The sequence below is a fragment of the Mustela putorius genome, unplaced genomic scaffold (assembly GCF_011764305.1).
Source record: "Mustela putorius furo isolate JIRA1106 unplaced genomic scaffold, ASM1176430v1.1 tig00000580_pilon_pilon_pilon, whole genome shotgun sequence".
NCBI classification, from domain to species: Eukaryota; Metazoa; Chordata; class Mammalia; order Carnivora; family Mustelidae; genus Mustela; species Mustela putorius.
This window is the reverse complement of record NW_025421423.1, coordinates 1915447-1942500: the sequence shown is the minus strand read 5'-3', so window position 1 is coordinate 1942500 and position 27054 is coordinate 1915447. Positions and strand designations below refer to the sequence as shown.

General features: G+C 36.6%; 1 protein-coding gene across 5 annotated transcripts in view; it reads right to left on the bottom strand.

The window, feature by feature from the left end:
• The window catches only part of ZCCHC7 (zinc finger CCHC-type containing 7), a 245233-nt gene that overhangs the window by 33419 nt on the left and 184760 nt on the right, over positions 1 to 27054 (bottom strand). For 4 of the 5 annotated variants that reach the window (XM_045081587.1, XM_045081586.1, XM_045081588.1 and 1 more), the window contains exons 3-5: positions 18755 to 18798; positions 17352 to 17477; positions 16215 to 16385 (exon numbers count right to left, since the gene is read on the bottom strand). In XM_045081587.1, coding sequence (XP_044937522.1) covers positions 16215 to 16385; positions 17352 to 17477; positions 18755 to 18798 — 341 coding nt within the window. The remainder of the gene's footprint in view (positions 1 to 16214; positions 16386 to 17351; positions 17478 to 18754; positions 18799 to 27054) is intronic. The other variant, XM_004747611.3, reaches the window with a different exon arrangement.

Genomic DNA, 27054 nt, shown 5'->3' with positions numbered 1-27054 from the left:
AAGCTAAAAAATAAAACAAATCATATAGACAATACACTGGGTTACCTCAAGCACCCATATTTCCATTAAAAATTTTTTTTCACATCAGACAATCACAAGTATTTCTGGACATATCTTGATCGTGATTTTAGACTACTGTAACATAAGTTAATTTTACAAATCGTTGACAATGGTGGTAGTATGCCTGCTGATTGTTAGCTAAAGATAAACAATACAAGAACCAGTAAAACGAAGCACAATAACATAGAGGCTAAAATCAATGACTTTAGAGCTGAAATGGCTGGATTCAAATCCTGGCTCCACTATTTACTAGGTTGGCCAAGTTACACATCCCTATGTCTCTTTTCTCAATAATAAAATGGGATAACAGTACCTCTTCAAAGGGCTGTTATGAAGGTTAAAGAGCTGGTTAAGTATAAAGTCCTTAGAACAATGCCTGATACATGGTAAACACTCAACTGTATCAATTATTCCTATGATGATGACAATTTGGCACTCTCCACTCTTCTGATGCAAAAACTGATCACAAGGAAATGGCATCAGTAAGGTAGCTGAAATAAGTGAAATTTACTGCAAAACAGTCAACTCTCAGATGTGACCAAACCTAAGAGAATGTAAAAACTCACCATTTAAGTGAGCTATAGATATAGATAATGACAGTGAGAAAAAAAAAGATCCAAAAGAAAAGGGCAAGTGAAAAATACAGATTTTGTCGGGAGACAGCTGCTTGTAGCCAGCTTGTTTGTAGAAAGAAAAGAATTGAGAAACATTGATGAGAAGTTTCTGCACCATGCGCAATGTACCTACTTTTGCATTTAACTGAGGCACACTCACTCAGTAATGCTCTTTGTTGTTCAAAAATACACAGCAAAGGGGCTGTCTAGGTGGCTCAGTCTGTTAAGCATCTACCTTAAGCTCAGGTCATGACCCCAGGGTCTTGGGATCAAGTCCCACATCAGACTCCATGCTCAGTGGGAGCTCATGCTTCTCTCTCTGCCTGCTGCTACCTTGTGCTCACTCACTCTCTCTCTCCCTCAGACAAATAAAGTCTTAAACAAAAATATATAGCAAAGAGGGCACCTGGGTGATTAGTGGGTTAAGCCTCTGCCTTTGGCTCAGGTCATGGTCTCAGGCTCCTGGGATCGAGCCCCACATTGGGATCTCTGCTCAGCAGGTACCCTGCTTCCCCCTCTCCCTCTGCCTGCCTCTCTGCCTACTTGTAATCTCTTTCTCTCTCTCTCTCTCTGTCAAATAAATAAATAAATCTATCTTAAAAAAAAAAAACAAACAGCAAAGAATATGTGATCAGATAAATCTGGTCTCAGACTGTAGAGTTAGATTTTGAAATAAACAAACCAAAATATCTTGATCACTGGTGAAAAACTAAAGTATTCTATGCCACTCTCAAAGTTTCTATCTTCCCTCAGTTAACTCAAACTTACTTAATTCCTTTTTAACCACAAGGTTTAAATAATAACAACAATCTCAGTGTCCTTACTAGCCTTTCTCTCTTGACTTCTTTTAATAGCTAGACAGCTACTACCTGATGGCTGAGAAAGTGACTAACAGGAGGGAGAAAGTTGGAGGGACAGAGCCCTATAATTTGGGGAATCTGGGGCGCCTGGTGGCTCAGTCATTGTCTGTCTTCAGCTCAGATCAAGATCCCAGGGTCCTGCATCAGGCTCCCTGCCCAGCAGGAAGCCTTCTCCCTTTTCCACTCCCTCGACTTGTATTCCCTTTCTTGCAGTCTCTCTCTGTCAAATAAATAAATAAAATCTTAAAAAAAAAAAAACAAAACAATTTGGGGACTCTACCCAGCTACTTTAGTAGTGAACATATAATGCATGTACATAAGTGAAGAAAGGTCTTATTTCCTGCTCTCTAGCATCTTAACTCTCTCTCTCTCTCTTTTTTTTTTTAAAGATTTTATTTATTTATTTGACAGAGAGAGATCACACGTAGGCAGAGAGAGAGGAGGAAGCAGGCTCCCTGTTGAGCAGAGAGCCCAATGCGGGACTCGATCCCAGGACCCTGAGATCATGACCCGAGCCGAAGGCAGTGGCTTAACCCACTGAGCCACCCAGGCACCCTTAACTCTCTCTTTTTATAGCTTCTGGCACACTCAGACTTCTCCCTGTTTCTTAAAAAACCCCAAACATCCTCTGGACAATTAAAACTCCAGATGATTTCACTATCCTTGGTATTGGTGCTGACATTCTGAGATAACTGTGAATGAGTTCTCATACCTTTTATACCACATTGCTTTCCTAAGCCCACTAGCAAGTTCCAGAAGTTTTTTTTTTTTCTTCTGTTTTTTAAATTTAATTTTATTTTTTTCAGTGTTTCAAGATTCATTGTTTATGCACCACACCCAGTGTTCCATGTAATACATGCCCTCCTTAATACGAACCATCAGGCTCACCTAACACCCCAAGTACCAGAAGTTTTAAACTAGATTCAGAAGAGATAAAAGTAAAGTAAGTTTAAAATGGAAGTTTAGAACTTTATTTATAAACCAATTATACAAAGTCCATCAGAAATAACAAATATGTAGTAGAACAAATTGTTTAAAACTACTAAAAGTGATCCTGATTCATCTTAACCAACTACATTAAACTCCTTTTATTTATAAATATTCCCTGATTTCCAGTTCTACTTCTCTAATTCTCATGGGATTCTCCTGGGGAAATTTCCTTTTCATCTTCTCCCAAGGATCTTACAGTATCCAGGATATGTCGGGCACACATGTAATCACCTTTAGGTCCAAAGTTGTGTTGATACTATAGTAACTTCAGTCAAAAAACATTTTTTAAAAAGGATAACATCAAATATTATAAAAGTAATGTATATTTATTATAAAGACAGAAAATACAGATAAACAAAAAATAAAAGTCACCTATACTACTACCACTAAGGTAGCTGTTGCAAACATTTCAGAATATTTTATTCTAAACTTCTTTTTATATACAAACAATAAGCAACTGAAAAACAAAATTTAAAAAACGATACCATTTGCCACACTTCCAAGAAAAATGAAGTAGTTAGGTATAAATCTAAATATGCAGGAAATGTATGCACTAATAACTACAAAACTCTGATAACAGAAACTAAAGATCCGAATAAATGGAGACATGTACTATGTTCATGGATTGAAGACTCAAAATATAAGTCAGTTCTCTCCATAATGATCAACAGACTGAACATAATACCAATCGAAGTCCCAGCAAGATTTTTTTTTGTAGATACATATGACTTACTCTAAAGCTTACATGGAAAAGGAAAGGAACTAGAATAGCTAAGGTATTTTACAAAATAAAAACAAAGTTTAAGAAATCACACTATCTGATTTTAACACTTTCTATAAACCCATAATATTACAAGACAGTGTGATATTGGTGAGGGGAATAGACACTTAAATCAATGGAAGAGAAGAGACTCCAGAAATGAATCCACAGATGTGGCCATTTAAAAGAGATAAAAGCAACTCAATGGAGAAAGGATAGTCTTTTCAACAAATGGTGATGAACAACTGATCATCCATGTGTAAAAAAAAAAAAATGAACCAACCTCACACTTTATTATATAAAGATGAACTCCAAATGGATCACAAGTCTGAATATGAAACATAAAACAACAAACGTTTTGAGATAATACACAAGGATAAAAATCCTTGTTAACCGCAGTTGGATAAAAAGTTCTCAGAAAGTGCATCAAAAGCACAATCCATAAAAGAAAAAACATTGATAAACTGGATTTCACCAAATTTAAAAACTTCTGCTCTGCTAAAGATTCTCAAGAGAATAAAAAGATAATCTACAGATTGGGAGAAAATGTATGGAAATCACATCTAAAAAACTCTCTTATATCCAAAATCCAGAAAAAAACTCTCAAAACACAACAATCAGAAAATAAACACGGTAACTAAAAACTAGGAAAGGATCTGGACACTTCAACAAGAAGGATGTAAGGATAGCAAATAAGCACATGAAAGGATATTCAACATTTTTAGCCATTAGGAAAATGCAAACGAAAACAAGACAGATACTATACAACTATTAGAATGGCTAAAATAAAAAATACTGACAATATCAAATGCTGATGAGGAGACAGAGCAACTGGACTTCTCACTTTGCTAGTAGGAATGCAAAATCGTTCAGTCACTCTGGAAAACAATACAGCAGTTTCTTATAAAGTTAAACATATATAGATAGGACCAGCAATCTCCACCTGGAAATTTGCCCCAAATGAAAACTATGTTCATGCAAAAGACTATAAAAAAATATTCATAGCAGCCTTCTTTGCTATAGTCAGAAACTATAAACAACCCAAATGTTCCTCAATGGATAAATGGATAAACAAACTGTAATACAGTCATAAAATGGAACAGTACAAAAAAATAAACTACTGACACATGAACAACTCAGATGAATCTCCAAGATACCATGTAAGTGAAAGAAGCTAGTCTTAAAACTTTACAATGGTGTGACTCCATTTACATGACACTCTTTTAAAAACAAAACTATAGTAATGGAGAACAAGTTAATGGCCAGAAGTTATGGATAAGGGGAGGGTGTGACTATACAGAGATAGCATGAGGGAGTTTTCTGGGGGTGATGAAACTGTTCGGTACCCTGACTGTGGTGGAGTTTACATGAATTCATACATATTCATATAACTGAACACCAAAAGAAAAAAAATTCAATTTTATTATTAAAAAAAGAAGAATGGGATGCCTGGCTGGCTCAGTCAGTAGAGCACATGACTCCTGATCTCGGGGTTATAAATTTGAGCCCCATGTTGGGTGTAAAAATACAATCTTAATAAAGAAGAATGAATATAAACTAGATTGATTACTGATGATACTATTCCTAAGATGTTTTAAGCAGTAATAGAATATTGTATATTAAATATCAAGTTAAAGAGTTATAAAATGAATATATACTCACCATAAATATATAAAGATTAGTGGGGCACCCGGGTGGTACAGTTGGTTGAGTGTCCAACTCTCGGTTTTGGCTCAGGCTATGATCTCAGGGTCAAGAGACTAAGCTCCTGAGCCCACTCAGCTCAGGGTAGAATCTTCTTGGGACTCTCTCTCCCTCTGCCCCTCTCCACTATGCTCTCTGTCATTCTTTCTCTAAAATAAATACATTAAAATCCTAAAAAGAATAGAAATTAAAAAAAAAAAACCTCTTCTATGATTCTTTTTTTAAAGATTTTTTTGTTTATTTATTTGAGAGAGAGAGGTTCCCCGCTGAGCAGGGAGCCCAATGTGGGGCTGATCCCAGGACCCTGGAATCATGACCTGAGCTGAAGGCAGATGCTTAACCATCTGAGCCACCTAGGTGCACCACTCTTCCATAATTCTTGACATAACTACAGCAAACATTTTGGAATATTTCATTCCAAATTTTTTCCATGCACATCTATATACATATATAAATATGTATATTTGTATGGAAACAGGATTATAGTTCATATAGTTTTATAATTTATGAATTTCACTTAATGTATTGATAACTTTGATTTCAATATTCATTTTTATATTTTATATTTTAAATTAAAAAAATTATTTATTTTAGAGAGAGAGGGAAGGGCAGAAGGAGAAGAGTTTCAAGCAGACTCTGTGCCAAGTGTGGAGCTGGATGTGGGGCCTGACCTAATGACCCTCAGATCATGACCTGGGCCAGAATCAAGAGTCCGATGGTTAACCAACTGCATCACCCAGGCACCTGTTACATCATTTGTTAAATAGCTGAAGAGTATTCCATTATATGGGATGTACTGTAAGTTACTTAAACGAGCTAGAATGTTAAATTTTGGGGTTGCTTCTAACTTTACTATTATAAACAATTCTGAGATAAACATTCTTGTAGATGTATCTTTGCAAACATCCATCACTGAATTCCAGGAAGGTTATCCAAATGTACTTCTGTACCCAGCAAAACTTCTCAAATATTATTACTATTATGAAGACAGTTTTCTTTCTTCCTATTGATTTGTAAGAGATTTTTCTATATTACAGATATCCTATTATGCATTTTATAAAAATCTTTTCTAAGTTGTGATCTGTCATTTAAATTTTATTAATGGTCTTTTTGGATGGACATTTTTAAAAAGTTAAATCTAGTCTCCCTTTTCCTTTATGATTTCTGACACAGCTGTCTTTGTTTTCTAATAAAAGTATTTAAACCATTTATTCATTGTGATAAATGATATGTCTGGTTCTATTTTTATCCTCACACCTGTATTTTTATGCATTCTTGCTGTTTCCATTTTATCCTATCACTTGCTTCTTTTGCCTCATTTTTAACTAATAATCTAAAATTCATATGGCTTATTTTTCTTCTTAATATTAAAACAAACTTCATTTTATTGGAACGATCCATGATTCACCTTGTAGCTTTTTATATTTTTTAAGGAATTTTTTCTAAAATTAGTAAGTTTGAAAACACATCAATAGGAAGTATTCATATATACACTTTACGCCTTCCTGGTTTCAGTGTTCCTTGCTGCTAATTTTATTCTGACTTTTCTAATAAACTCACAAATGAACAACAGCTTGGCTATGTCATCTTTTTTCTCAGGATGTTCTACCCTCTAGGGATTTCTCTACTGCCTTCTGGCATTTAGTATTGCACAGGAGAAGTTTGATGCAAGCTTGATGTTGTGTGTGTACATGTGTGTGTGTATCCGTGTGTAATGTGGTTTCTTCCCCCCATGTCTGGATGTCTGTGTGATTTTCATTTGCTTGACATATTCATACATTTCACTAGCGTATGTCTAGATGTGGGGCTTTTTTCTCTCTCAAACTGGGTGCGTGTTCTTTCTTATTTATTTATTTATTTACTTGAGAGAGAGAGAGAGAGAGAGAGAGATCACAAGTAGGCAGAGAGGCAGACAGAGAAGGGGAAGCAGGCTCCCCATGGAGCAGAGAGCCCAATGAGGGGCTTGATTTCAGGACCCTGAGACCATGACCTGAGCTGAAGGCAGAGGCTTAACCCACTGAGCCACCCAGGTGCCCCGGGTGCGTGTTCTCTTAATTAGAATTTTTGTTCACTTTGCTTTGGATCCCTTCTCCTCTACTTACAACACGAAAAATGAATTGGGATTTTCTCAATTTTCCTATTTCTTATAATGAGTTTATATCATTTGTGGTCACCTCTGATTCCTTTTTTAATCTATCAGTTCTTCATAGATGCCTTCTATCAGCTCATCCCCCACCAAAACAAAAAAAAAAAAAAAGAGAGAGAGAGACTTATGTCGATCTGGCTAGTTTTGGGAACTGAGGTGGTATCTGCCAGACAGTATAGATCTCTGACAAACTCACTCATGGAAAAATTTAGTTTTCTCAGACGTCTGGTTTATGAGGAACAGGGAAGGAGTTTTAATTATAAAGATGTACAAAGTACAGATGGTTTACCCCACTAAAAACTGTTATCTCCTCATTAAAAGACCATTCCTCTTGTTCCAGATTTTTATAAATGTATCGAGGTAAAGGTTATGTATAAGCATCCCTTCACCAGGTGAAGTACTGGCAGGTGCTGGGGTTGGTGAGGTGGGTAAGAAAGAAGGGTTTAGAAGTAAGATACTATAGTTTATTTCATTATTGATTCCTATATAAAAGATCACTGGCTAAAGAAAAAATAATAAAAGTTTAGAAAAATGCTTCTGGAGATAATTTAAAAGTTGCATCTAGTGTTCTTACACGTCTGAAATTCCACTAATACAGTGATCAGGGTTCTCAAGGTATATAATTTCCCTTTAGTATCTATGACTACAGATAACTATTTTAACATTATATAACTAAAAGTTCAATTAGCTCATAATATTTTATTACAGAACTTTCTCAAGTTCTTGAAATTCTTAAATAGCATATTATTATTATTATTATTTTGATCAAGGCAAAAGTCATTAGAAGGCTGTACAACAAGGCAAGATCGCACTTGTTATTGAACTGACATCTTGCAAAAATCATAATCTATTTGTAAACAAAGAAAACAATACAATAAAAAGACAAAGGCAAAGTTAATCCTGTCTCCTAGCCCTTTTCCAATCCATTACCAGTCAGCTGAGAAAATCCAATGTTAGCAGCCTACTAGCTTGGTATGCATTCTTCCACCCCATTTATTTTTGTTCATAAAATATATATATAAAAGCACAAATACAGATTATATACAGCTCATTTTAAAAAAAAATTCTTTTTTTTTTTTAAAGTAATCTCTACACTCAACATAGGGCTCAAAATCACGACCCTACAATCAAGAGTCATGTGCTTCACCAATTGGGCCAGCCAGGCACCCCTCATTTTGTTTTTTACTGAAATAAAATCATTCTACAGATACCTGTAAATTTTCAAGAGGAAATATATGTATGTAGCTCTTAAACAGAATATCTAAGTAATTTAATAGTATAAACTGAAGAACAGTGTTATCTTTAAGATGAGTAAACTGGCAGAGATGTCCATAATTAAGTCTTTGAATATTTTCACAGGTTGAAAATCATTCTCAGTTGCTGTATTTTCCTTCACTAGGGACAGTTTGAGGAGGGTTATTAGAACTCAGTCAGAAAACTGTGTGAGGGCACCTGAGTGACTGAGTTGGTTAAGTGTCTGGTTTTGACTCAGGTTGTGATCCTGGTATTGAGTCCTGTGTCAGGCTCCACGAACAAAGGAGAGTCTGCCTCTCCCTCTCCTCCCCACCTACCCCCAGCCCATGCGTGCTCTCTCTCTCCCACATAAATAAAACCTTAAAAAAGAAAGAAAGAAAGAAAGAAAAAGTATGAGATTTATAAAATCCAGGGGAGTTGACCTTAGTCTGTAATGCTTAGTAAATAAAATTTTTAGCATTCCAGGTGCTAATGAGAACCTGATTTCCTTAATTTCACACCCCAAATTCATAGCTTAGATAACTATGTCCCAGAATTTGCCCTTATTATTGGCTCTAATAGTAAAAATCAAGTCCAAGTCTATATGGGCTTTTATACTTGGACTGAAAATTAAAAAAGAAAAGAAAAGAAAAAGTGAGGTGTGTAATGAGTTTGAAATTTAACAAAATTCCCAGTGGTCTGCTGCTTTATTTCTCTAAGACTCAAGTATTCCCAATGCAACTGCTCTGAAAAGTTTATACCTAAGTCCCATAAAATTCTTAATGAAAAACTAAAGTTTATTTATTCCTTTTATTTATAGGGCTGTTAATTTTGATAGAGAGACTACAAGGGGACAATTCTTCCTCTCTTTCCATGGAAGTTAGGGGTCTGGAGAAAGGGAACTGTCTCTATCCTCTACAAACTTATTCTTAAAACTTGTATAAATAAACTGTAAACCTGCTCTCAATCTGCTAGATCTACTGGAAGTGACTAGTACTAGGTAAAGGAGCAGGTGTCACAGGGAGAGTTGCGGAGACTGGGGGAAATTGTCGGGTTAATCACAGATGACTAGAAAGGATACCATTTTGTACAATTTCAAAATAAGGACTGGTTTCTCCTTCAAACTGTAACCATGCTAAATTACGTACCTTCAGTTAAAACTTCCTACCCTCTAAGGTTATTTCCATAAGCTTATATATACACAACCATGTAAAGTTTCATATATTCATTTATTAGGTGGTTTGGGAACAGTTCCAATGAATTATTAACTACTAATTCCAGGATTTACTCCTTGAACAATGAACACATATGAATTTTCACTAACATTATCATGAGTTTTGCCTATACTAATCAAGAGGATAAGAGACTTCCAAGCACAGAATCTACTTAACTTCCTTGGGGGTATTCCGGTCTCTCAGGTAAATAAGAATTTTATATACTTAATCAACAATTTTTTTTTTAAGCAAATCAGTCACCTAGTTATGACCCTTGCTCTAATATTATGTTTAAGCAACATGAAAATGAGGTTAAAAGTAAGAGAAATAAGTTATTCTAGCCCAAGTTATATTTTCTTTTCTTTACTCTCAAAAGTTGTAATGTTTAGTTGTCAGCAGAACTATATATTTTGTGAACATACATATCAGTCTATTAAAATGATATACTTGTCTTGCCTTCAATTAAGTTTGGCAGGAAAATTAGTTCATGATTATATGAATTGTAGAAGGTTATCAGAATTTTATATTTTTCCTTTCCTCGATTTGTCTTTCTAAGGCACTGAAAAAGATAATAACAGTATACTCCATCACAAAGTGCCAGATTAAAGAACAACCAAAATTAAACAGATACTAGTTTCCTATTTTACGTATATATTTCTTGAAGAAACATTTATGGACCACTAATGTCTGTGAAAGTCTACACAGTTTTATACAGAGTTCTCATTTTTTTTTTTTAAAGATTTTATTTATTTATTTGAGAGAGATCACAAGTAGGCAGAGAGGCAGGCAGAGAGAGAGAGAGGAGGAAGCAGGCTCCCTGCTGAGCAGAGAGCCCAATGTGGGGCTCGATCCCAGGACCCTAGGATCATGACCTGAGCCGAAGGCAGAGGCTTTAGGCTTTAACCCACTGAGCCACCCAGGCGCCCCACGGAGTTCTCATTTTTATTTATTTATTTATTTAAAAAAAATTTTTTTTTTTAAACAGAGTTCTCATTTTTAAAAGAAACTTTTGAGTTGCTAAAATTTAGTATATTGCTAATATTTAAGAGAGCATGCTTTCACAGCTTCAAAGGTTTAAAGAAGTGAATCAAGTGAAATCTGTCCTATGAGTTATTTTCTTCCACTGCATTTAAAAATCTGACTTGAAGGAGTGACTCAAGTGCTGAGCTTTCTCCTAGTGGATGGTATTTGATTCTTGTGCACGATGGCTAAAGGAATTACTGCTAGCATGGATTGGGAAAGAGAACTAAGCAGGGAATTTGGGGAAAAAATTGCTGAAGAAAGAAAATTTAGGAGGTTTGGGTTTCAATTACACCTTACACTGATGAGCTCAGACATGCTTCCAAGAAAAAGGGTGACAATCTCAACAATCAGTAAAGACTGCTGAGGCCAAGACAGTCTCTTGTTTTTTGCATAAGCACAGTTCTCTGGTACCACAGATGTGGTTCCCTGGCTGAAAGTCAACATTGTATGCCACTCTGCTGATCCTCAGAGGTTGTTTTACAGCAGAAAACTTAAAGCATCATTTATTTTTATTTGGAAAATTTTTCCATCTCTTTTTATAAATACTGATATTCTAAATATAATATTTGCAGATTTAAGACAGAAACCCGAGAGACCTTCTGAGCAGGAATTAAACTGACAACTCCTAGAATATAAGTAGGTGAGTTTCCTCCACATACACTCATGAAATTGAGCATCACTTTACTTTGAGATGTTGGAGAAAGCTTAACCTTACAATGTCTAAGCTTTCTTCTTCTTTAAAAAAATTATTTGTTTACTTACTTATTTGAGAGAGAAAGGGAGGGAGAGAGCATGAGTGGGAGGGGCAGAGAGAAAGGAAGAGAGAATTTCAAGCAAATTCCGTGCTGCGCATGGAGCCAGACACAAGGCTCCATCTCACTTTGAGCGGAAACCATGAACGGGCTACGTAACCAACGGTACCACCCAGGGGCCCCTCAGATTTCTTCTTTGTAAAACTGGAACATTAAACAGTATCTATCATATGGTAGTTGTAAGGATTATATAAAGGACACCATCACAGATAAATCTACAGGACACCTATTGTGTGCTGAGGATACAGCAGTGAACGAAGCACTACCCCTTCCCTAGTTAGAAATGCATTTAGCACAGTGCTTGAAACACTGTAAGAAGTCAACTATAGCTATTATCATTTTGGAAATGTCAGATATACCTTACAGAATGGGATTACATATGCAAGATGTGTTCACACACTTAAAAAATTTTCTGTATATTTAAGGGTGCCTGGGTGGTTCACTTGGTTGTGCATCTGAATCCTGATTTTGGCTCAGGTCATGACCTCAGGGGTTGTGAGTGAGATGGAGCCAGTGCTCAGCTCCATGCTCAGCGGGAAATTTGCTTCTCTCCTTCTCCCTCCCATGTGCACTCTCTCCCTGAAATAAATAAATCTTAAAAAAATTTTTTTTCTTTATATTAAAAAAAAATAGTTGCCAAGAGGAATCTGTGGCAGACTCAGAATCGTGTAGAAGGGATTCCTTCTACACTGCAGCTTCATTTCCTTTGGAAGGTATCAATGATACAGGTAAACTTCAGCAGGCCTCAAGCCATCCTTCTGCCTTTTACATTGTAAAACTCTGGAATTTCAACCAAATTACTTTTATGCAGTAGTTAATGTATGTGGCATTTTCCAAGCAGAGTTCAGGAAAAGCCTTTCATTACACCAAAAATATGAATATGACTCATCAGTTTTTATTACAGATTCTCTTTGCACATATAACTGGTACTCTGGCATTACAGACATCAGTGGTAGCAGGATGTATAAAGTAAATGGAAGTTTCTTAATCTCTTTAACTGATAAGAAGATAGGGCATCTATAATTACTCTGGGCTTCAGAAATCCTTTGTGTGAATGAGCAGCAAGTTCCAGCAGGTGGGAAGATGGAAATGACAAAGAAGGGAAACAGTATTGTCAGAGGTATGGGCCTTAAATAAGCTGAAAGTACCCACATAAGGAGGCAGAAGTAATGACTTAGAAGCAACCACAATGAGTGAGAAAGAGTTTAATCCTAATCAACCTAATTCAGGAATGTGGGTCAAGAAAGAAAGAGGAGCAAGCATTTGAGAGGGTTGCAAGGGAAACACTATTTTCTGTGGAGAGCCAGGTTTCAAGACAAACTTAAAGCATGTATGAGACTAAATGAATAGTTCCAGCAACCTGAGGCCAGAATGACTCTGCTTCTAAGTGAATCCTCATGAGGCGCTTCTGGGATGGCAGAAGGACTACAAGCTTCTTCAGATGGAGTCAGTGAAGTCCAGGTTTGATTGGGCTCCAAGGGAATCTTATACAATGTGGGCAGGCTAGAAAAAGATCAGTTAGTGTCCAGAACCTTTATCATGTAATTACAAAAAACCCAACACTTAGATCTTGGCAGATTTAGGGGACAGGGTGCTGCCTTCTCTGAAGTCAGCCATAGCCTCACCCTATCTTAAAAACTTACATTCACTGGGGTTATTAATCCTCAGGGCCATTTTAGATAAAGAGGTTAACATACATTCGAGGCCAAAATTAAGCAGTTAAGCCGAATGGACTACAGATTCAATTCACAGATGATTTTATATAACCTTTTACAAATCATTCTTAACTGTTCTGTACTACAGTTTCTTATTAAAAAAAAAAAAAACAAAACTGCTCACGATAATGTCTGAGATCCTTCTGTTATCATAGGCAAATAAGACTATATTTGTAAGAGCGTTTCAGAAGAAAGGAGTAAAGAAATACGCTATTAAATGTAACTGCCTAGCTAGAAAATCTGCCTAAAAAAATTACAATTGACAATGTAATGCAGAGAACAGTAGTATAAAACTAAGCCAACTTAGGATTTTTAAGACAGTATTAAAAAGTAAGTTTAAGCTACTTAAAAAAAAGAATTTATTGGGGTGCCTGGGTGGCTCAGTCGGTTAAGTGGCTGTCTTGGGCTCAGGTCATGATCCCAGGGTTCTGGGATCGAGCCCTATGTCAGGCTCTCTGCTCAGCGGAGAGCCTGTTTCTCCCTCTCCCTGGCTCTCTGCCTACTTGTGTTCTGTCAAATAAATAAATAAAATCTTAAAAAAATTTTTTTAAAAAAAGATTTTATTTGAGAGAGAGTGAGAGAAAGAGAGAGAGTACGTGCACATGAGTGTGAGAGGGGAAAGGGAGAGGCAGAGAATCTCAAGCAGACTCAGCACTGAGCCCAGAACCTGATGTGGAGCTTGATTTCACAACCCAGCAATCATGACCTGAGCCAAACTGAAGAGCTGGATGCTTAACTGACTGAGCCATCCAGATGCCTCAGACTACTTTTTTTTTTTTTAAGATTTTATATTTTTTAATATTTTTTGAGTTATCTCTAAACCCAATGTGGGGCTTGAACATACAACCCCAAGATCAAGAATCACATATTCTACCAACTGAGCCAGCTAGGTGCCCCACTTTAAGCTACTTTGGAAAGAAATAATAACTATTTCCACATCCAGTCCTGAGAATCACATTCAATGTCATTAGTGGGCCAGGAAATACAAGAAAAAATGGTAAGATATCATTTTCTCCCTATCTGATTGGCCAAAATTTTAAAAGATCAATTATGGTGTTGAGGGCACTCTTTTTCTGTTTAAAAAAAAAAAAAAAGATTTTATTCATTTATTTGAGAGAGTATGTGAGAGAGGGAGCATGAGCAGAGGGAGGGGCAGAGGGAGAGAGAGAAGCAGACTCCTGTTGAGCAGGGAGCCCTACCAGGCTTGATCCCAGGACCCTAAGACCATGACCGGAGCCCAAGGCAGATGCTTAACCAATGAAGCCAACCGGGTGCCCCTGCCATCTAGGCGTCCCTGCTGAGAGCACTCTTAAACACATCTGGCAGGTGGATATAATGGCACTATTTATTTATTTATAGGTTTTATTTTTAAGTGATCTCTACATCCAATGTGGGGCTTTAACTTACAATACCGAGATCTAGAGCTGCATGCTCTACCGACTGAGCCACTCAGGTACCCCAACAGGTACCACCTTTTAGAAGAGCAACTGAACAATATTTATCCAGATATAAATGTAAATAACCTTTAATTACACAATCCCACTTAGAATCTGACTTACTGAAATAATCTTATACAGATATGCACACACATAAAGATATGTATTGTAGCACTGTTTGCTTAAAAAATGGGCTGTAACTATAAATCCAGATGTATTGGTAGAGAAAATGTCAGGTAAATTGGTACATCCATATAGTGGAATAAAAGTTAGCCCCCTGACAGGTAGATCTTTATGGGCTAACGCAGAGATATGCAATCATAAGGAATTAAGCAGAAAAAGTTAAATTGTAGAATAATGTATAGAATAATTACCTTGTTTTTATTTGTTTAAAAAGACACTTTAAAAATTATAATCAACAGTTGATATATTTACATGAGAAACATATATACCATTCATATTTTAGTAACTTTTAATTAGAAATTCATCTCAATAGAAACCATATCACTTTCTTATTGAAAATATTACAGCTATACTCCAATATAAATAAAATTAGAAAATGTTTATGCTTTGCATCACGTCTTTGGGAAGTATAAATTATAAAAGGAAAAGATTACTTTTTTTTTTTTTAAAGATTTTATTTATTTATTTGACAGAGAGAGAACACAAGTAGGCAGAGAGGCAGGTAGAGAGAGAGAGGAGGAAGCAGGCTCCCTGCTGAGCAGAGAGCCCGATGCGGGACTCGATCCCAGGACCCTGAGATCATGACCTGAGCTGAAGGCAGCGGCTTAACCCACTGAGCCACCCAGGCGCCCAGATTCTTACTTTTTAAAAGAAAAATAACTTCTACAGTCCTTCTGAAATAAGATTTTTTTTTTAAAGATTTTATTTATTTGACACAGAGAGAGAGAGAGAGAGATAGCGAGTGAGGGAACACAAGGGGAGTGGGAGAGGGAGAAGCAGCTTCCGGCCAAACAGGGAGCCCAATGCGGGGCTTGATCCCAGGACTCCAGGATCATGACCTGAGCTGATAGCAGATGCTTAACAACTGTGCCATCCAGGCGCCCTGGTCTTTGAAATTTTGACTAAAACTCCATATGATGCAAAATGATGTTCAACATAACAAGGTGTTAAAATTTAACATGCTACAGGTAACTGAATGTCTTCTAAACTACTTTTGTTTTTTTAAATCTAAAAAATGAACTAAGATAAGCAAATCTAAAGTCTTGGCGGTTTTGTCCTTTTTGCTTAAGACTATTATATCACCAAGAGTCATCAATAATCAAGCCAGGCTTCATACAGACCTTTGTATTCATCTGCTAAGTAGGTATATATATATTTCACCTAACTATGCATGAATAGGTAATAAATTTTACGTGTTTTTTATTACATACCTCTTTTATTTCAAATCTTTACTTGGCAAGCAAAGGAGGCAAGCGTGGGTTTACAACATTTCTTGATGCCTCCTGATGAACCAACCATTCAGTAGGATCACTATTAGAACATTGCTTTAGATGATGAGTAGCCAAAAGGACATGCCTATCATTACATATGGTATAGAATAAACACTCTTTTAGGCAGGCTGAGTATAGTTACAAATTGGCCCTCTGCCCCCAAAGTCTGACAAATTATACACAGGATACTCACATCAGCATAGTGGCCTATCATACCACATCGGTCACATCGTTTTCTCCAAGAAGGTCTTTCGAGACATCTGTGAGTAGAAGACATAGGCAAAGAACAGCCTAAGCAAAAGCGGGCCGGGCAGGCATATTGGAGGTGTCCTCTCTCAGAACAGAGACAGCAGGGGCGGACTTTCTAGGTAGCAAACAGAAAATCTCTTTAGCAAAATGGGTAAGTCTCAAATAGAAGATTAATTTTTCTTTTTCTGTATAATTACATAAAGTTCATTTCCAATTTGAGACCCCAGTGAAGGTCAAATCTTGAGTATAACTGTAAAATCAAACAAAATGTCTGAAGTCAGAGCTTGAATGCAAGCTATCGGTATTCTGCGGTTGCCAAAAAGGCTTACTGTGCGTGTATCATCAACGGGCATCTACTTCTTATGCCTCGTCTTGTAGGAAGATTGACAAAGTGGACTGTGCCCAAGTGGGAAAGTGGGATGAGGAGGATGTAGAAGCTAAGAAGTAGGAGGAACAGATACTGAAAGAGGCTACTTTGTCCCAGAGGACCAAAGACAAAGAAGAAACCTAAAAGCTGTCTCAAACATGTCTTTATGTCTGAAACACAATCATTTGGAAGAAGGTGTAGGTAAATGGAAGGAATGTTTCTTGAGAGCTTACCATGTCAGGGAGTATCTAAGAACTTTAGTTTGGTGTTCTTCCAAAGGTTAATTTGTCTATTTAACATAATTTACACCAATAAACACTTATAAATGCTTAAAATGATAACTTTCTAACAATTAAAATTGTCCCACAATGAAACAAGTTGTGTCATAAAGCAGGAGGTTTGGAAGGGAGAGGGTCTCAGGAATCATTTGATTTAATCTCCTCATTTTATAGACAAGAAAATAGAGGCACATAGGGTGAAATGATTTGCCTAAGGTTGTGCAACTATCAATGAAAAGCTAAACCGATTCCAGGTTTTTCTGACTCTAACTTCATTCTTCTTTCTCTGCTACTATTATAGGCATGACTTACATGAAAAATGTAATGTGAAATCTACAAATATATTATACAAGATTTGAATTCTAAGGTTATAGGGGTTTACTCTTAAGATTCTGATTTTTAACAATGAGAAAGAAACATTATGTATTTCACATACTTGTGGAAAGGGGCAGTTTTTCGATAAATGGCCACATTTGTCACAATTTCTACAGGTAACATTTTTGTTGGCTGAATAGTATCGGTGGGTCCATCTTCCAGATGCTCTATTATTAACTATCTGGGCCTAAGGGGGGGAAATCAATAATTAATAATTATTAATAATTAAATCAATTATCAATAATTAAATCAATAATTTAAAAAAATCAATAATTAAAAAAAAATTCCACCCTGTTCTAAAGAATTAATAGCCATAGTTTATTTAATTTAGAACCCAGCAACATGGAACTTTTGTGTTCTTAAAAGAAGTTAAAAAAACATAAAAGGGATTGCCATGAAGATAACTCTACTTCTTGTCTGTCTCTCCCCCCATCCTTTTTCACATCTCTGTATGGTTCCATTTCTTTTGTATCCCTCTCTGCTTACAGTTCAGGTCCAGTAGGAGTACTGACAGGCATCATTTAGACATTCTGATGGCATTCAAAGCCAAAGATATTACTGATTTCTGTATCTGAATGTATACCATATTTTGAGAAACTTGCTTAAATTTTTACCCAGGGGATTTTTAAAAAATGATTTTTGTCTTCAAAGTTATAAAGCCATATAACAACTGAACCCATTCACTCTTCTGAACAGCCCAGGGCTACTGCCTATAAACCGGATTATAATTTCTAAGAGACAATGAGATAATTTCCTTCCAGTAGAGTACTTTTAAGATCCATTTTGCCTACAGTAACACAATTCTAGTTCTCCCATATTCTAACCAAAATCTAATGTCTTGCAAAAGAACATTAGCAAAATGTATCAAATGGAATACCTAAAGGGGAATATATATATCCCAACCATGCTTTCATCTTTTTGGGTAGAATTCCATTTTTGAAAAAGCTTTTCATCTTTTACTTTGTTATTCTGCTGGATTAACCAGGTAGGCCCCAAGTAGACACAATCTAATTATCTCTTAAAACTTTTTTTTTTTTAACCAAGTTGTAAAATTATTCTCTTTTCTAACCATCTGTCACAATTAAGGCTAATAATTGACAAAGACAAACACCTGTCACATCCTAAATATAGACTAACCATTTCCTTACACTGAAGAAGCAGTTATTTCCGGTGTTGATCTTTAGTGGTACCAGGCAATATGGGCTGAGAGGACTCACCATGGCAGAGAAGAAACAGAAGGGAAAGGGGACTAAATCATTATGGCAATTAACAGACTGACAAAAATCAAGGCTGAACCACACTTCTGAAAAATTCAATCACCACAGACTGAAATCAAACTTTTTCTTACAACATACTCAGACCACTTACTATCTCTAAAGTTTATTAAGTTATCATACAAGTGAAAGGAAACTTCAAATCAAAGGAATTTATTCATTATTCATAACTTCAAAAAAATTTTTTTACCTCTGCGTCTTTGTCACTGATGAACCAACTTACAGCATCTTCTCCTACAAAACAAAACAAATGTTACTCGTATCTTGACACCCTGAAAGCACTTATAGACTGACATTATTCAATTGGTCAGTATTGAAATTGGACCCCAAAGGTGTAGTGAGATATGTGAATACTTTTACCTCTTATCTTGGCTCCATTATTACTTCTGTTGCTCTGAACAAATACTTAATCTCTCTCTTTTTTTTAAATTATTTTTTAATACTCAACCCCTCTTAATCTCAGTGATGTTACCTGTGAAATTCATGGGTACTATTTGCCCCATGTACCTAAAAAATACTGTGAGACAAATAAGCTATGTGGAAATGCTCTGAAAATCATCGTTATAAATAATTTTTTTAAAAAAGATCAGCGGAGAAACAAAAAACCCAGTAGCAGATCCAGAAAGAAATCTTATCTAAACTTCCTTTATCTGATTAAAGCAGAGCTTTATGAAGTCAGCTGCACAGCACCCCCCTTCCCCCCACCTAGGGTCATTAGGGAAGTGACTGACTAGTCATTTGGCTTCTAGGGCATTCCAAAAACACCAAGTTGTATAAGCCAGCATCATTAAGACGTTCCATCCTTTGAAGCCCTAAATACTTATATTGGTAAACAACTTTCAGTAGTCTGGTAAACAAACTAGTTGGTAAACCAACCTTTACCTCTGGCAACTGAGTTGAGTTGCTCATTCCTGAGCACTCCAACACTTTTTCTTTCCTCCTGCTCATCTCTCTATCACTCGTTAGTTCACAGGCCTCCACCATTCAGACCCAAGAAGGCAGAGGAAAAGGTTTTTGCCTTCCAATATCAGTTATTAACTATGCCCACTAGCTTCCCATTCCAGGTACATTTTTAAAAACTGGACTTTTGAATACAATCTCATGACTGGGGCTAGAAATTTAGCACTGTATTTTATAACATCAAATAAAGTGAAATAGAACAACAATTAAGGAGACCAATATCCAGAAACCGTGGACCGATCTAAAAATACAAGCGTTAAAATCCTAGGGGCCTTGAGAGCTCTACATTCCTCTTTATCAGCTGTTTTCTTCTCTTTGCCCTTTGCAAATCGCTGCTATTTCTCTGGTCCGCTCATGACCAGGAGCAGGGGACATATGACTAATGCAGAAGCTATGGTATCAACAAAGGATCGAAAGATTTTTTTTCTCTCCTTGAAGCCAAGTTAAGAGTTCTTCCTTCCTCCTATCTATTCCTCTTCTCTATCTTGAAAACACAAATCGAGCTTGACTCTTTGAAAGGAATTTTGAGGAGACATGAAGTAATCTACATTTCCCCAGGCCTACAGGAATAAGTGTCTAGAGATACATTTTAAAATAAAATAGTTTTACTAAGAAAACCGAAAGGCTGCTTTATGAAAAGACCAATCCATAGGAGGGCAGAGATGCTGTGCAGATGATTATGTCCTTTGTCAAGTTTGGAGGCTGCATCCATATACCGAGCGTGGAGAATACACTAAATAGTTGTGCGTCATCACCATCCACAACGGCCTTTCATTCAAAAGATCCATCTAAGGAGCATGCTCTGCTGTAAGTTTTAAAGCTGCCTTTTGTACCTCCATGTCCTTCATCTTTAAAATTCCAAATGACCATTATAAATCACTTTAATTAAAAACTGCCTTAATATTGTCCTTAAAAAAAAAAGAAAAAGAAAAAGAAAAGAAAACCTAAAAAGCAGTGAAATGCAAACTAGCAACTATCACCACCCCCCATTCCAAGTAAATTTATAGTTGAACAGAGAACAGTGAGAAAAGGGAAGGTCTGAGAGAGGAAGATCCAACCCCATTCAGATTGTTTCCACATTCCTGTGGAATTCCAACAATATTCCAGGTTGTATACTAACTCCTCAACAAGTTACAGTATACTCTTGCTAAAGAAAATTTATTAAAAGGCACACGAAACAGGTTTCAATTACAGATGAAATCAGACTTCTCAGTAGTAAACAGGACAAAGACATTGCCAGAAACACATGCCCCAACTCCTGGTGCTACCCAATGGCTCCAGTGCGGGTTTGATCTTGGTAATAGCAGCTGACTCCCGCCCTTTCTCTATTATCTATCCTGTTTTCTTCTTAACTCCAAATCCCAAACTAATGGAAGCTTTGTTTAAGGACAACTCATTAGTATTTCTACAGGCAGCCAATTCTCCACTTTGCTAAACTCCTGGTACCAGGCTTGGTAGAAACCTGGGTTCCAGTCTTAACCCTATCTCTTATTTGCTGTGTGGTGCTTGGCAGGTTATTGACCTTTACTGGGCCTGTATAATAATGGGTTGGGTTAAATGGCATCCATGGTACCATCCAGCACTGTTTCCATGATTCTCCTGAATTTTCATTCATTATTAAAATCCATTGTCCTCCAGGCCACTGCAAATGGCACAGGGTGTCTTCCCTTAAAGATAACTTCCCACAGGAACCAGAGCACTCTCCTCCATGTGTTTACCACCCCTTGCCATATAATATAAAATGGGATTACCCTCAAGTGTAAAATTAGAATTGCCCTAAAGATGCCCAAGATTAACTCTTAGCTGCCTTAGAGCCTTGTCTTGCTAATTTCTGGGGCTGTGATTTTTTTTCAAACTGAAGAATTGTAACCAAAGCAATAGCTGGTAATTCCTTTTTTGCATCAAATCAACGCAGTGCAACAAACATACTGAAATGTCACAATAAGCAAAGCGCTATAGGGTGAACAAAGATGAGTAAGAGCTTATAACTTAGTAAAGAAGATAAATGAAAGAAGAAAGGATTAAGAGAAGACCAAACAAAAATTCTACAGTAAATGTGGAGGAAGAATAGACAATGTCTGCATTTAGGGGAAAAAAGTCACAGAAGATGGTTTTATAAAGAAACCTTTATTAAGTATAATTTATATATTATAAAATATACCCATGTAGAAAATACAGTATGATGTATTTTGACAAATGTACACACCTGTGTAACCACCACTACAATCATATATGGCACATTTCCACCATCCCAAAATGCGACCTTGTGCATATTTGCAGTTGATCCTCTACCCCAGGGCAACCACTGATTTGCTTTCATCACCACAGATTTGTTTTGCCTGGTCTAGGACTGTATATAAATAGCATCATGTATTATGTACCATTTTGTGTTTGGCTTCTTTCACTCTGATTATTTGCGAGACTACCTATGTTGTTAGGTAGCGGTTCCCTTTTCATTGCTGAGCAGTATTCCAGGTGTGGATATTACAATTCGTTTAGCTGTTCATTTCCTGATAATAGGTCATTTCCAGTTTTGTGCAATTATAAATAAAGCAGCAATAAACATCCTAGTGAAAATCTTTCTTTTTTAATTGACCTAAGCTTTCATTTTTGCCTTGGGAAAATACCCGGGAGTAGAATTACTGGATATGGCTAAGTGCACATTTACCTTTATATAAAACTGAGAAATTTTTCCCAAGTGCTTCTGTCATTTCACATTCTCATCAGCAATGTATGAAAATTCCATAGTTTCATAATCTCACCAATACTTGAAACTGTCTTTTCAATTTTAGTCTTTGAATGTGTATGCAGTGATGCATTAGGATTTTAATGGGTGTTACTCTGATAACTAATGATGCTAAGCATCTTCATGTATTCATTGGCCATTCGTATATCTTCTTTTAAAAACTATTTGAGTTTTCAACATTGGTTGATTGTAGGCTACACGCCCAGTGTGGAGCCTAATACGGAGCCAGAACTCACAACCCTGAGATTAGGATGACCAGAGCTGAGATCAAGAGTCAGACACTTAACTGACTGAGCCTCCCAGGCACCCCTCAGTTTGTTTTTAAATTGAGTTGTTTTTCATTTTTGAGAGTAGTGAGGGAGGTTGTCTTTCTTTGATTGAATTATAGGAGTCCTTCATATATTCTAGATACAAGTCTTTTATTAGACAACCGCTGGCAAATATTTTCTCCCAGTGTGGCTTGCTTTTTTTCTTTTTAACAGAGTTCTCAGAAAAGCAAAATTAATGAATTTGACTTTTCCCTTTATGGCTTTCTATGTCCAGAGAATTTCCCTTTGCAAAGATACAAAAGCAAGCCCTTTTTATGTTTTCTTCTAAAATTCTATAGTTTTAGCTTTTTATGTTGAGTTATTACCCATTTCTCCCCATATGAATATCCTGTTGTTCCAGTATCACTTGTTGAAAAAATACCCTTTCTTCATTGAATTGCCTTACCAACGTTGTTGAAAATCAACTGACCATATATGTGAATTTGCTAAATTCACTTAGTGTTTAAAGCTTTTTAAGGATTCCTCCCAATTTTCTATATACATTCTATATATACCAGGTGTAATATGCAGTATTTTAAGTGGTGACAAAAGATAATCTTTATTTTGTTTCAATAGGATGAAAAAATTCAATCTTTCTGAATTAAGCAAACTGTTTGCTGTAGATTTTTCATTAACAGGTTGAGGAAATTCAAAAGAATTTCCTACTTTTCCTACTCTCCTAAATTTTTAATAGGAGTATGTTTTAAATTTTATCTTATGACTGTTCTGCATCAGCTGAGATGGCCCCATGGTTTTTCCTCTTTCTATTAATATGGTGAATGACAGGGTTTCATTTTCAAATAAATAAGCCTTGTATTACGGGATTAATACCATTTGGTTAGGATGTACTCTGCTTTACAACATACTATATAGTACAATTTGTTAGTATTTTATTAAGAATTTTTACATCTGTGTTCATGAAGGATATTTACACTTCTCTCATAATGTCTTTGTCTGGTTTTGATACTGGGGTAAAATTGGCTTTATAAGAGTTGACAAGTGTTGGGGAGAGTTTGTGCAGAACAGGTGTTGTTACTTCTTCCTTAAATATCTGATAGAATTCACCAGTGAAGTCCATTAGACTGTGGAGTTTTTCCTTGCTGTGAGCCAGGAATTTCACTTGCAGGGAGGTTCTAAAAATAGTAATAGAAATAGCAATTCTACTTTTTTAGTAGGTATGGAGCTATTCACATTTTTTAGCTCTGCTTGGGCCCGTTTTGGTAATCTGTGACTTTCAAAGAATTTGTCTATTACTTCTGAACTGTTGAAATTATCAGCATAAATGTTCATAACAGACTCTTATTCTTTCCCTTTGATTTAGCTAATTTGTACTTAAGCTCATTCAGTAATTTTTTTCTCTCAAATACTGTATAATTCAGTTCTACAAGATCCATTGGGTTCTTTTTTAATATCTTCCATTTCTCTTATTATATTTCTTTTTCTTTAAACCTCAGTATGTATTTTTAACCGCTGTTTTAAAGTTCTTTCTGGTAACTTCATCATTTCTGTAATTTCTAGGTTTCTTTTATTTGACTGATTTTTTTCTCCTGGTTATGAGTGACATTGTCCTTCGTATGCACAGTAACTTTCTTCCTTGGATGTTAGTTACTGTAAATGGTAGTCTGTTGAATGTTTCCATTTTGTTTTCTTAAAGTGTTAGATTCTGTTTCGACAAGCAGTTACATAAACTTCAGATTAGCTTGACTCTTTTGAGCCCTTTAAAGCTTTTTCAGGGTAGGTCCACAGTACAGCTACTTTATTCTAGAGCTAATTCAGCCCTAACTAACTGAGATGTATCTTCCAGAGTTTCTGTTAAATGTTGCAGGTATTCCATACTCTCTCTTCACTTTGGCGCAGCTTAGAGACAATAGGCTTTTGTCCACGTCTAGTGGCGTTGGACACCGATCACTGCACCGATTAGGACACAGTATCCTTGGTGTTCATGGGCAAGCCTATGCAGACTTCTGGAGTTCTCTCCCTCTGTAGCTCCTTCCCTCCAGTACTCTGCCCCACAAAGTGTAGATTCCTTAGCCTCTCCAAACTCTGATCTCAGCTTCTCATCTTAGTGAGGCTGCAGTCCTGTGCATAGGTCCCCTCTTTTGGCACCATGATGCAGGTGTCTAGGCAGAAATTAAGGCTGACTGTAGGGTGCACCTTGCTTGTTTCCATCATGAATCATGGCCCAGTACTGCCTGTTGTCTATATTCACCTTTCCCTTTAAACCTCTGTGTATATTGTTAACAGCTGTTTAAAGTCCTTCTCTGCGAATTTCATCATTTCTTGTCAAGGGGGCAAGGCTGATGTAAGTTTACACAATATTGCTGGAAGAGAAACTCCTATATAGGATTTTAATGGAGATGTGAAAGGACACCAGTAAAAAGCAAAGGTATACACAACAGAATGGCAGAGGTAAAAGGATATAGCAAACAATACAGTTTTATCGGAAGAAGGTATGGTAATTTCTTTATTAAGAATTGTCATAGACATTTTTATATATATGAGAACACTAAGCACTTAATACTATTACTTATAAGACACCTTTTACTTCAAACACATAGGAAGACTTAATATTAAATCTATTCTTCCAACTAAGAAAATTTCCATGTCCTCTTGTGGTTTAACTTTAAATACCTTTACTTTCTCCTGTGTGAGCTCTCCACAAAGGACAGCACAGCAGGCCTCTTTCTACCAGAAAGAGTAAAACAGTATTACAGAAGGCAGAAAGAGTAAAACAGTGTTACAGTGTTCTCTGTAACACTTGACAACACCCAGAATACTTCATCTCTTCTGAAATAACTTTCAAAACAAAAAAAGGAAACCCATACCCTTACACATATTTTACACATTTTCTCCTATTTCTGGAACTCTTCTGCTATTTTAATTACACACATGCACAAAGTTTCTCTATGATAATAAATGTAAGCATCTTTCATATATATATGGTGACTCAGAGTTTATAAATTGTTCTAAATATACATTTTATCGCCAGTACCCTGTATGTTATGATTACACATATACTCACTTTTTTATGTATGTACTTTCTACAAGAAATGGCAACTCATGCTTTCTGCTAAAGGCAGTGCTAACGCAGCTATTTACCCATATGACTGCATTCAGTTTTCTTTTCTTTTAAAGATTTTTAAATTCATTATTTGACAGGGAGAGACACAGTGAGAGAGGGAACACAAGGGGGTGGGGAGGGAGGGAGAGGGAGAGGCAGACTTCCCGCTGAGCAGGGAGCCAGATTTGGGGCTCGATCCCAGGATCCAAGTACTCCGGGATCACTGCCTGAGCTGAAGGCAGACGCTTAATGACTGAGCCACCTAGGCGCTCCTGCGTTCAGTTTTCAAAGGATTTAAGAGTTTGGACTAGATTTCTTAGGAGCAAAGCCAGTTCGCACTCTGCTTCAGTTACACTACCCTACATTCTGGTGTTTGGGAATAGCTGAAGATCTTCCTTTGCTGAGAGCAGCCTCAGACAATTATGGAGCTGGTTCTATCTTTTGGAGCAATATGACAGAAAACAGGAGTTAATTAAATGTATTCCAAAGATCACCAAAGATTACAGAAGAAGACGGTACTACATATCCGGTTGGTTATTTGCAGTGCAGGTGCCAGGATCTAAGACGAATCTTTTCCTGAGCCCAATACCCCTGTAGCTCCTTCTTATAAGGAAGCCAGAGATGCCTTATATTTTCTAGATATTCTAATTTCTAACACCTAAAATTATAAATCTCATTAGATTTCAGTAAAAAAGTATGTATGTATGATTTTCTTAGCATACAATGGGCGTGAATTTAATATTCAGCAAATCAGATATAAAAACTTATCTTCCCTACTGATTATTTAATAGTGTGAATGTGGGGCGCCTGGCTGGCTCAGTAGAGCCTGGGACTCTTGATTTCAAGGTTGTGAGTTCAAGCCCCATGCTGGATATGGAGCCTACTTTAAAAAAAAAGAATGTAAAGGCGACTTTCCTCAGTGTGTAAAATGTTTTCATCATAATGTAGTATTGAGTTAATTTCAACAAATATTTATTGAATATCTCTCATGTAAAAGACAGCACAGGAAACAGAAAGATGACTAAGGCACAGTGCTTGCCCTCAAGGAACTTATCAGAGTAGTATGTGCATCTTTGGGCAAAACAACCTTAAAAGCACTACTGTGCTAAGAAAATAAACATGAGGGGGGCACCTGGGTGGTTCAGTGGGTTAAAGCCTCTGCCTTCGGCTCGGCTCGGGTCATGATCCTGGGATCCTGGGATCAAGCCCTGCATGGGGCTCTGCTCAGCGGGGAGCCTGCTTCCCTTCCTTTCTCTCTGCCTGCCTGCCTCTCTGCCTACTTGTGATCTCTGTTAGATAAATAAACAAAATCTTAAAAAAAAAAACATGATAATTTCACTTTTTAAAACAGAAAGATGAGGGGCACTTGGGTGGCTCAGTCCGCTAAGTCTCTGCCTTTGGCTCAGGTCATGATC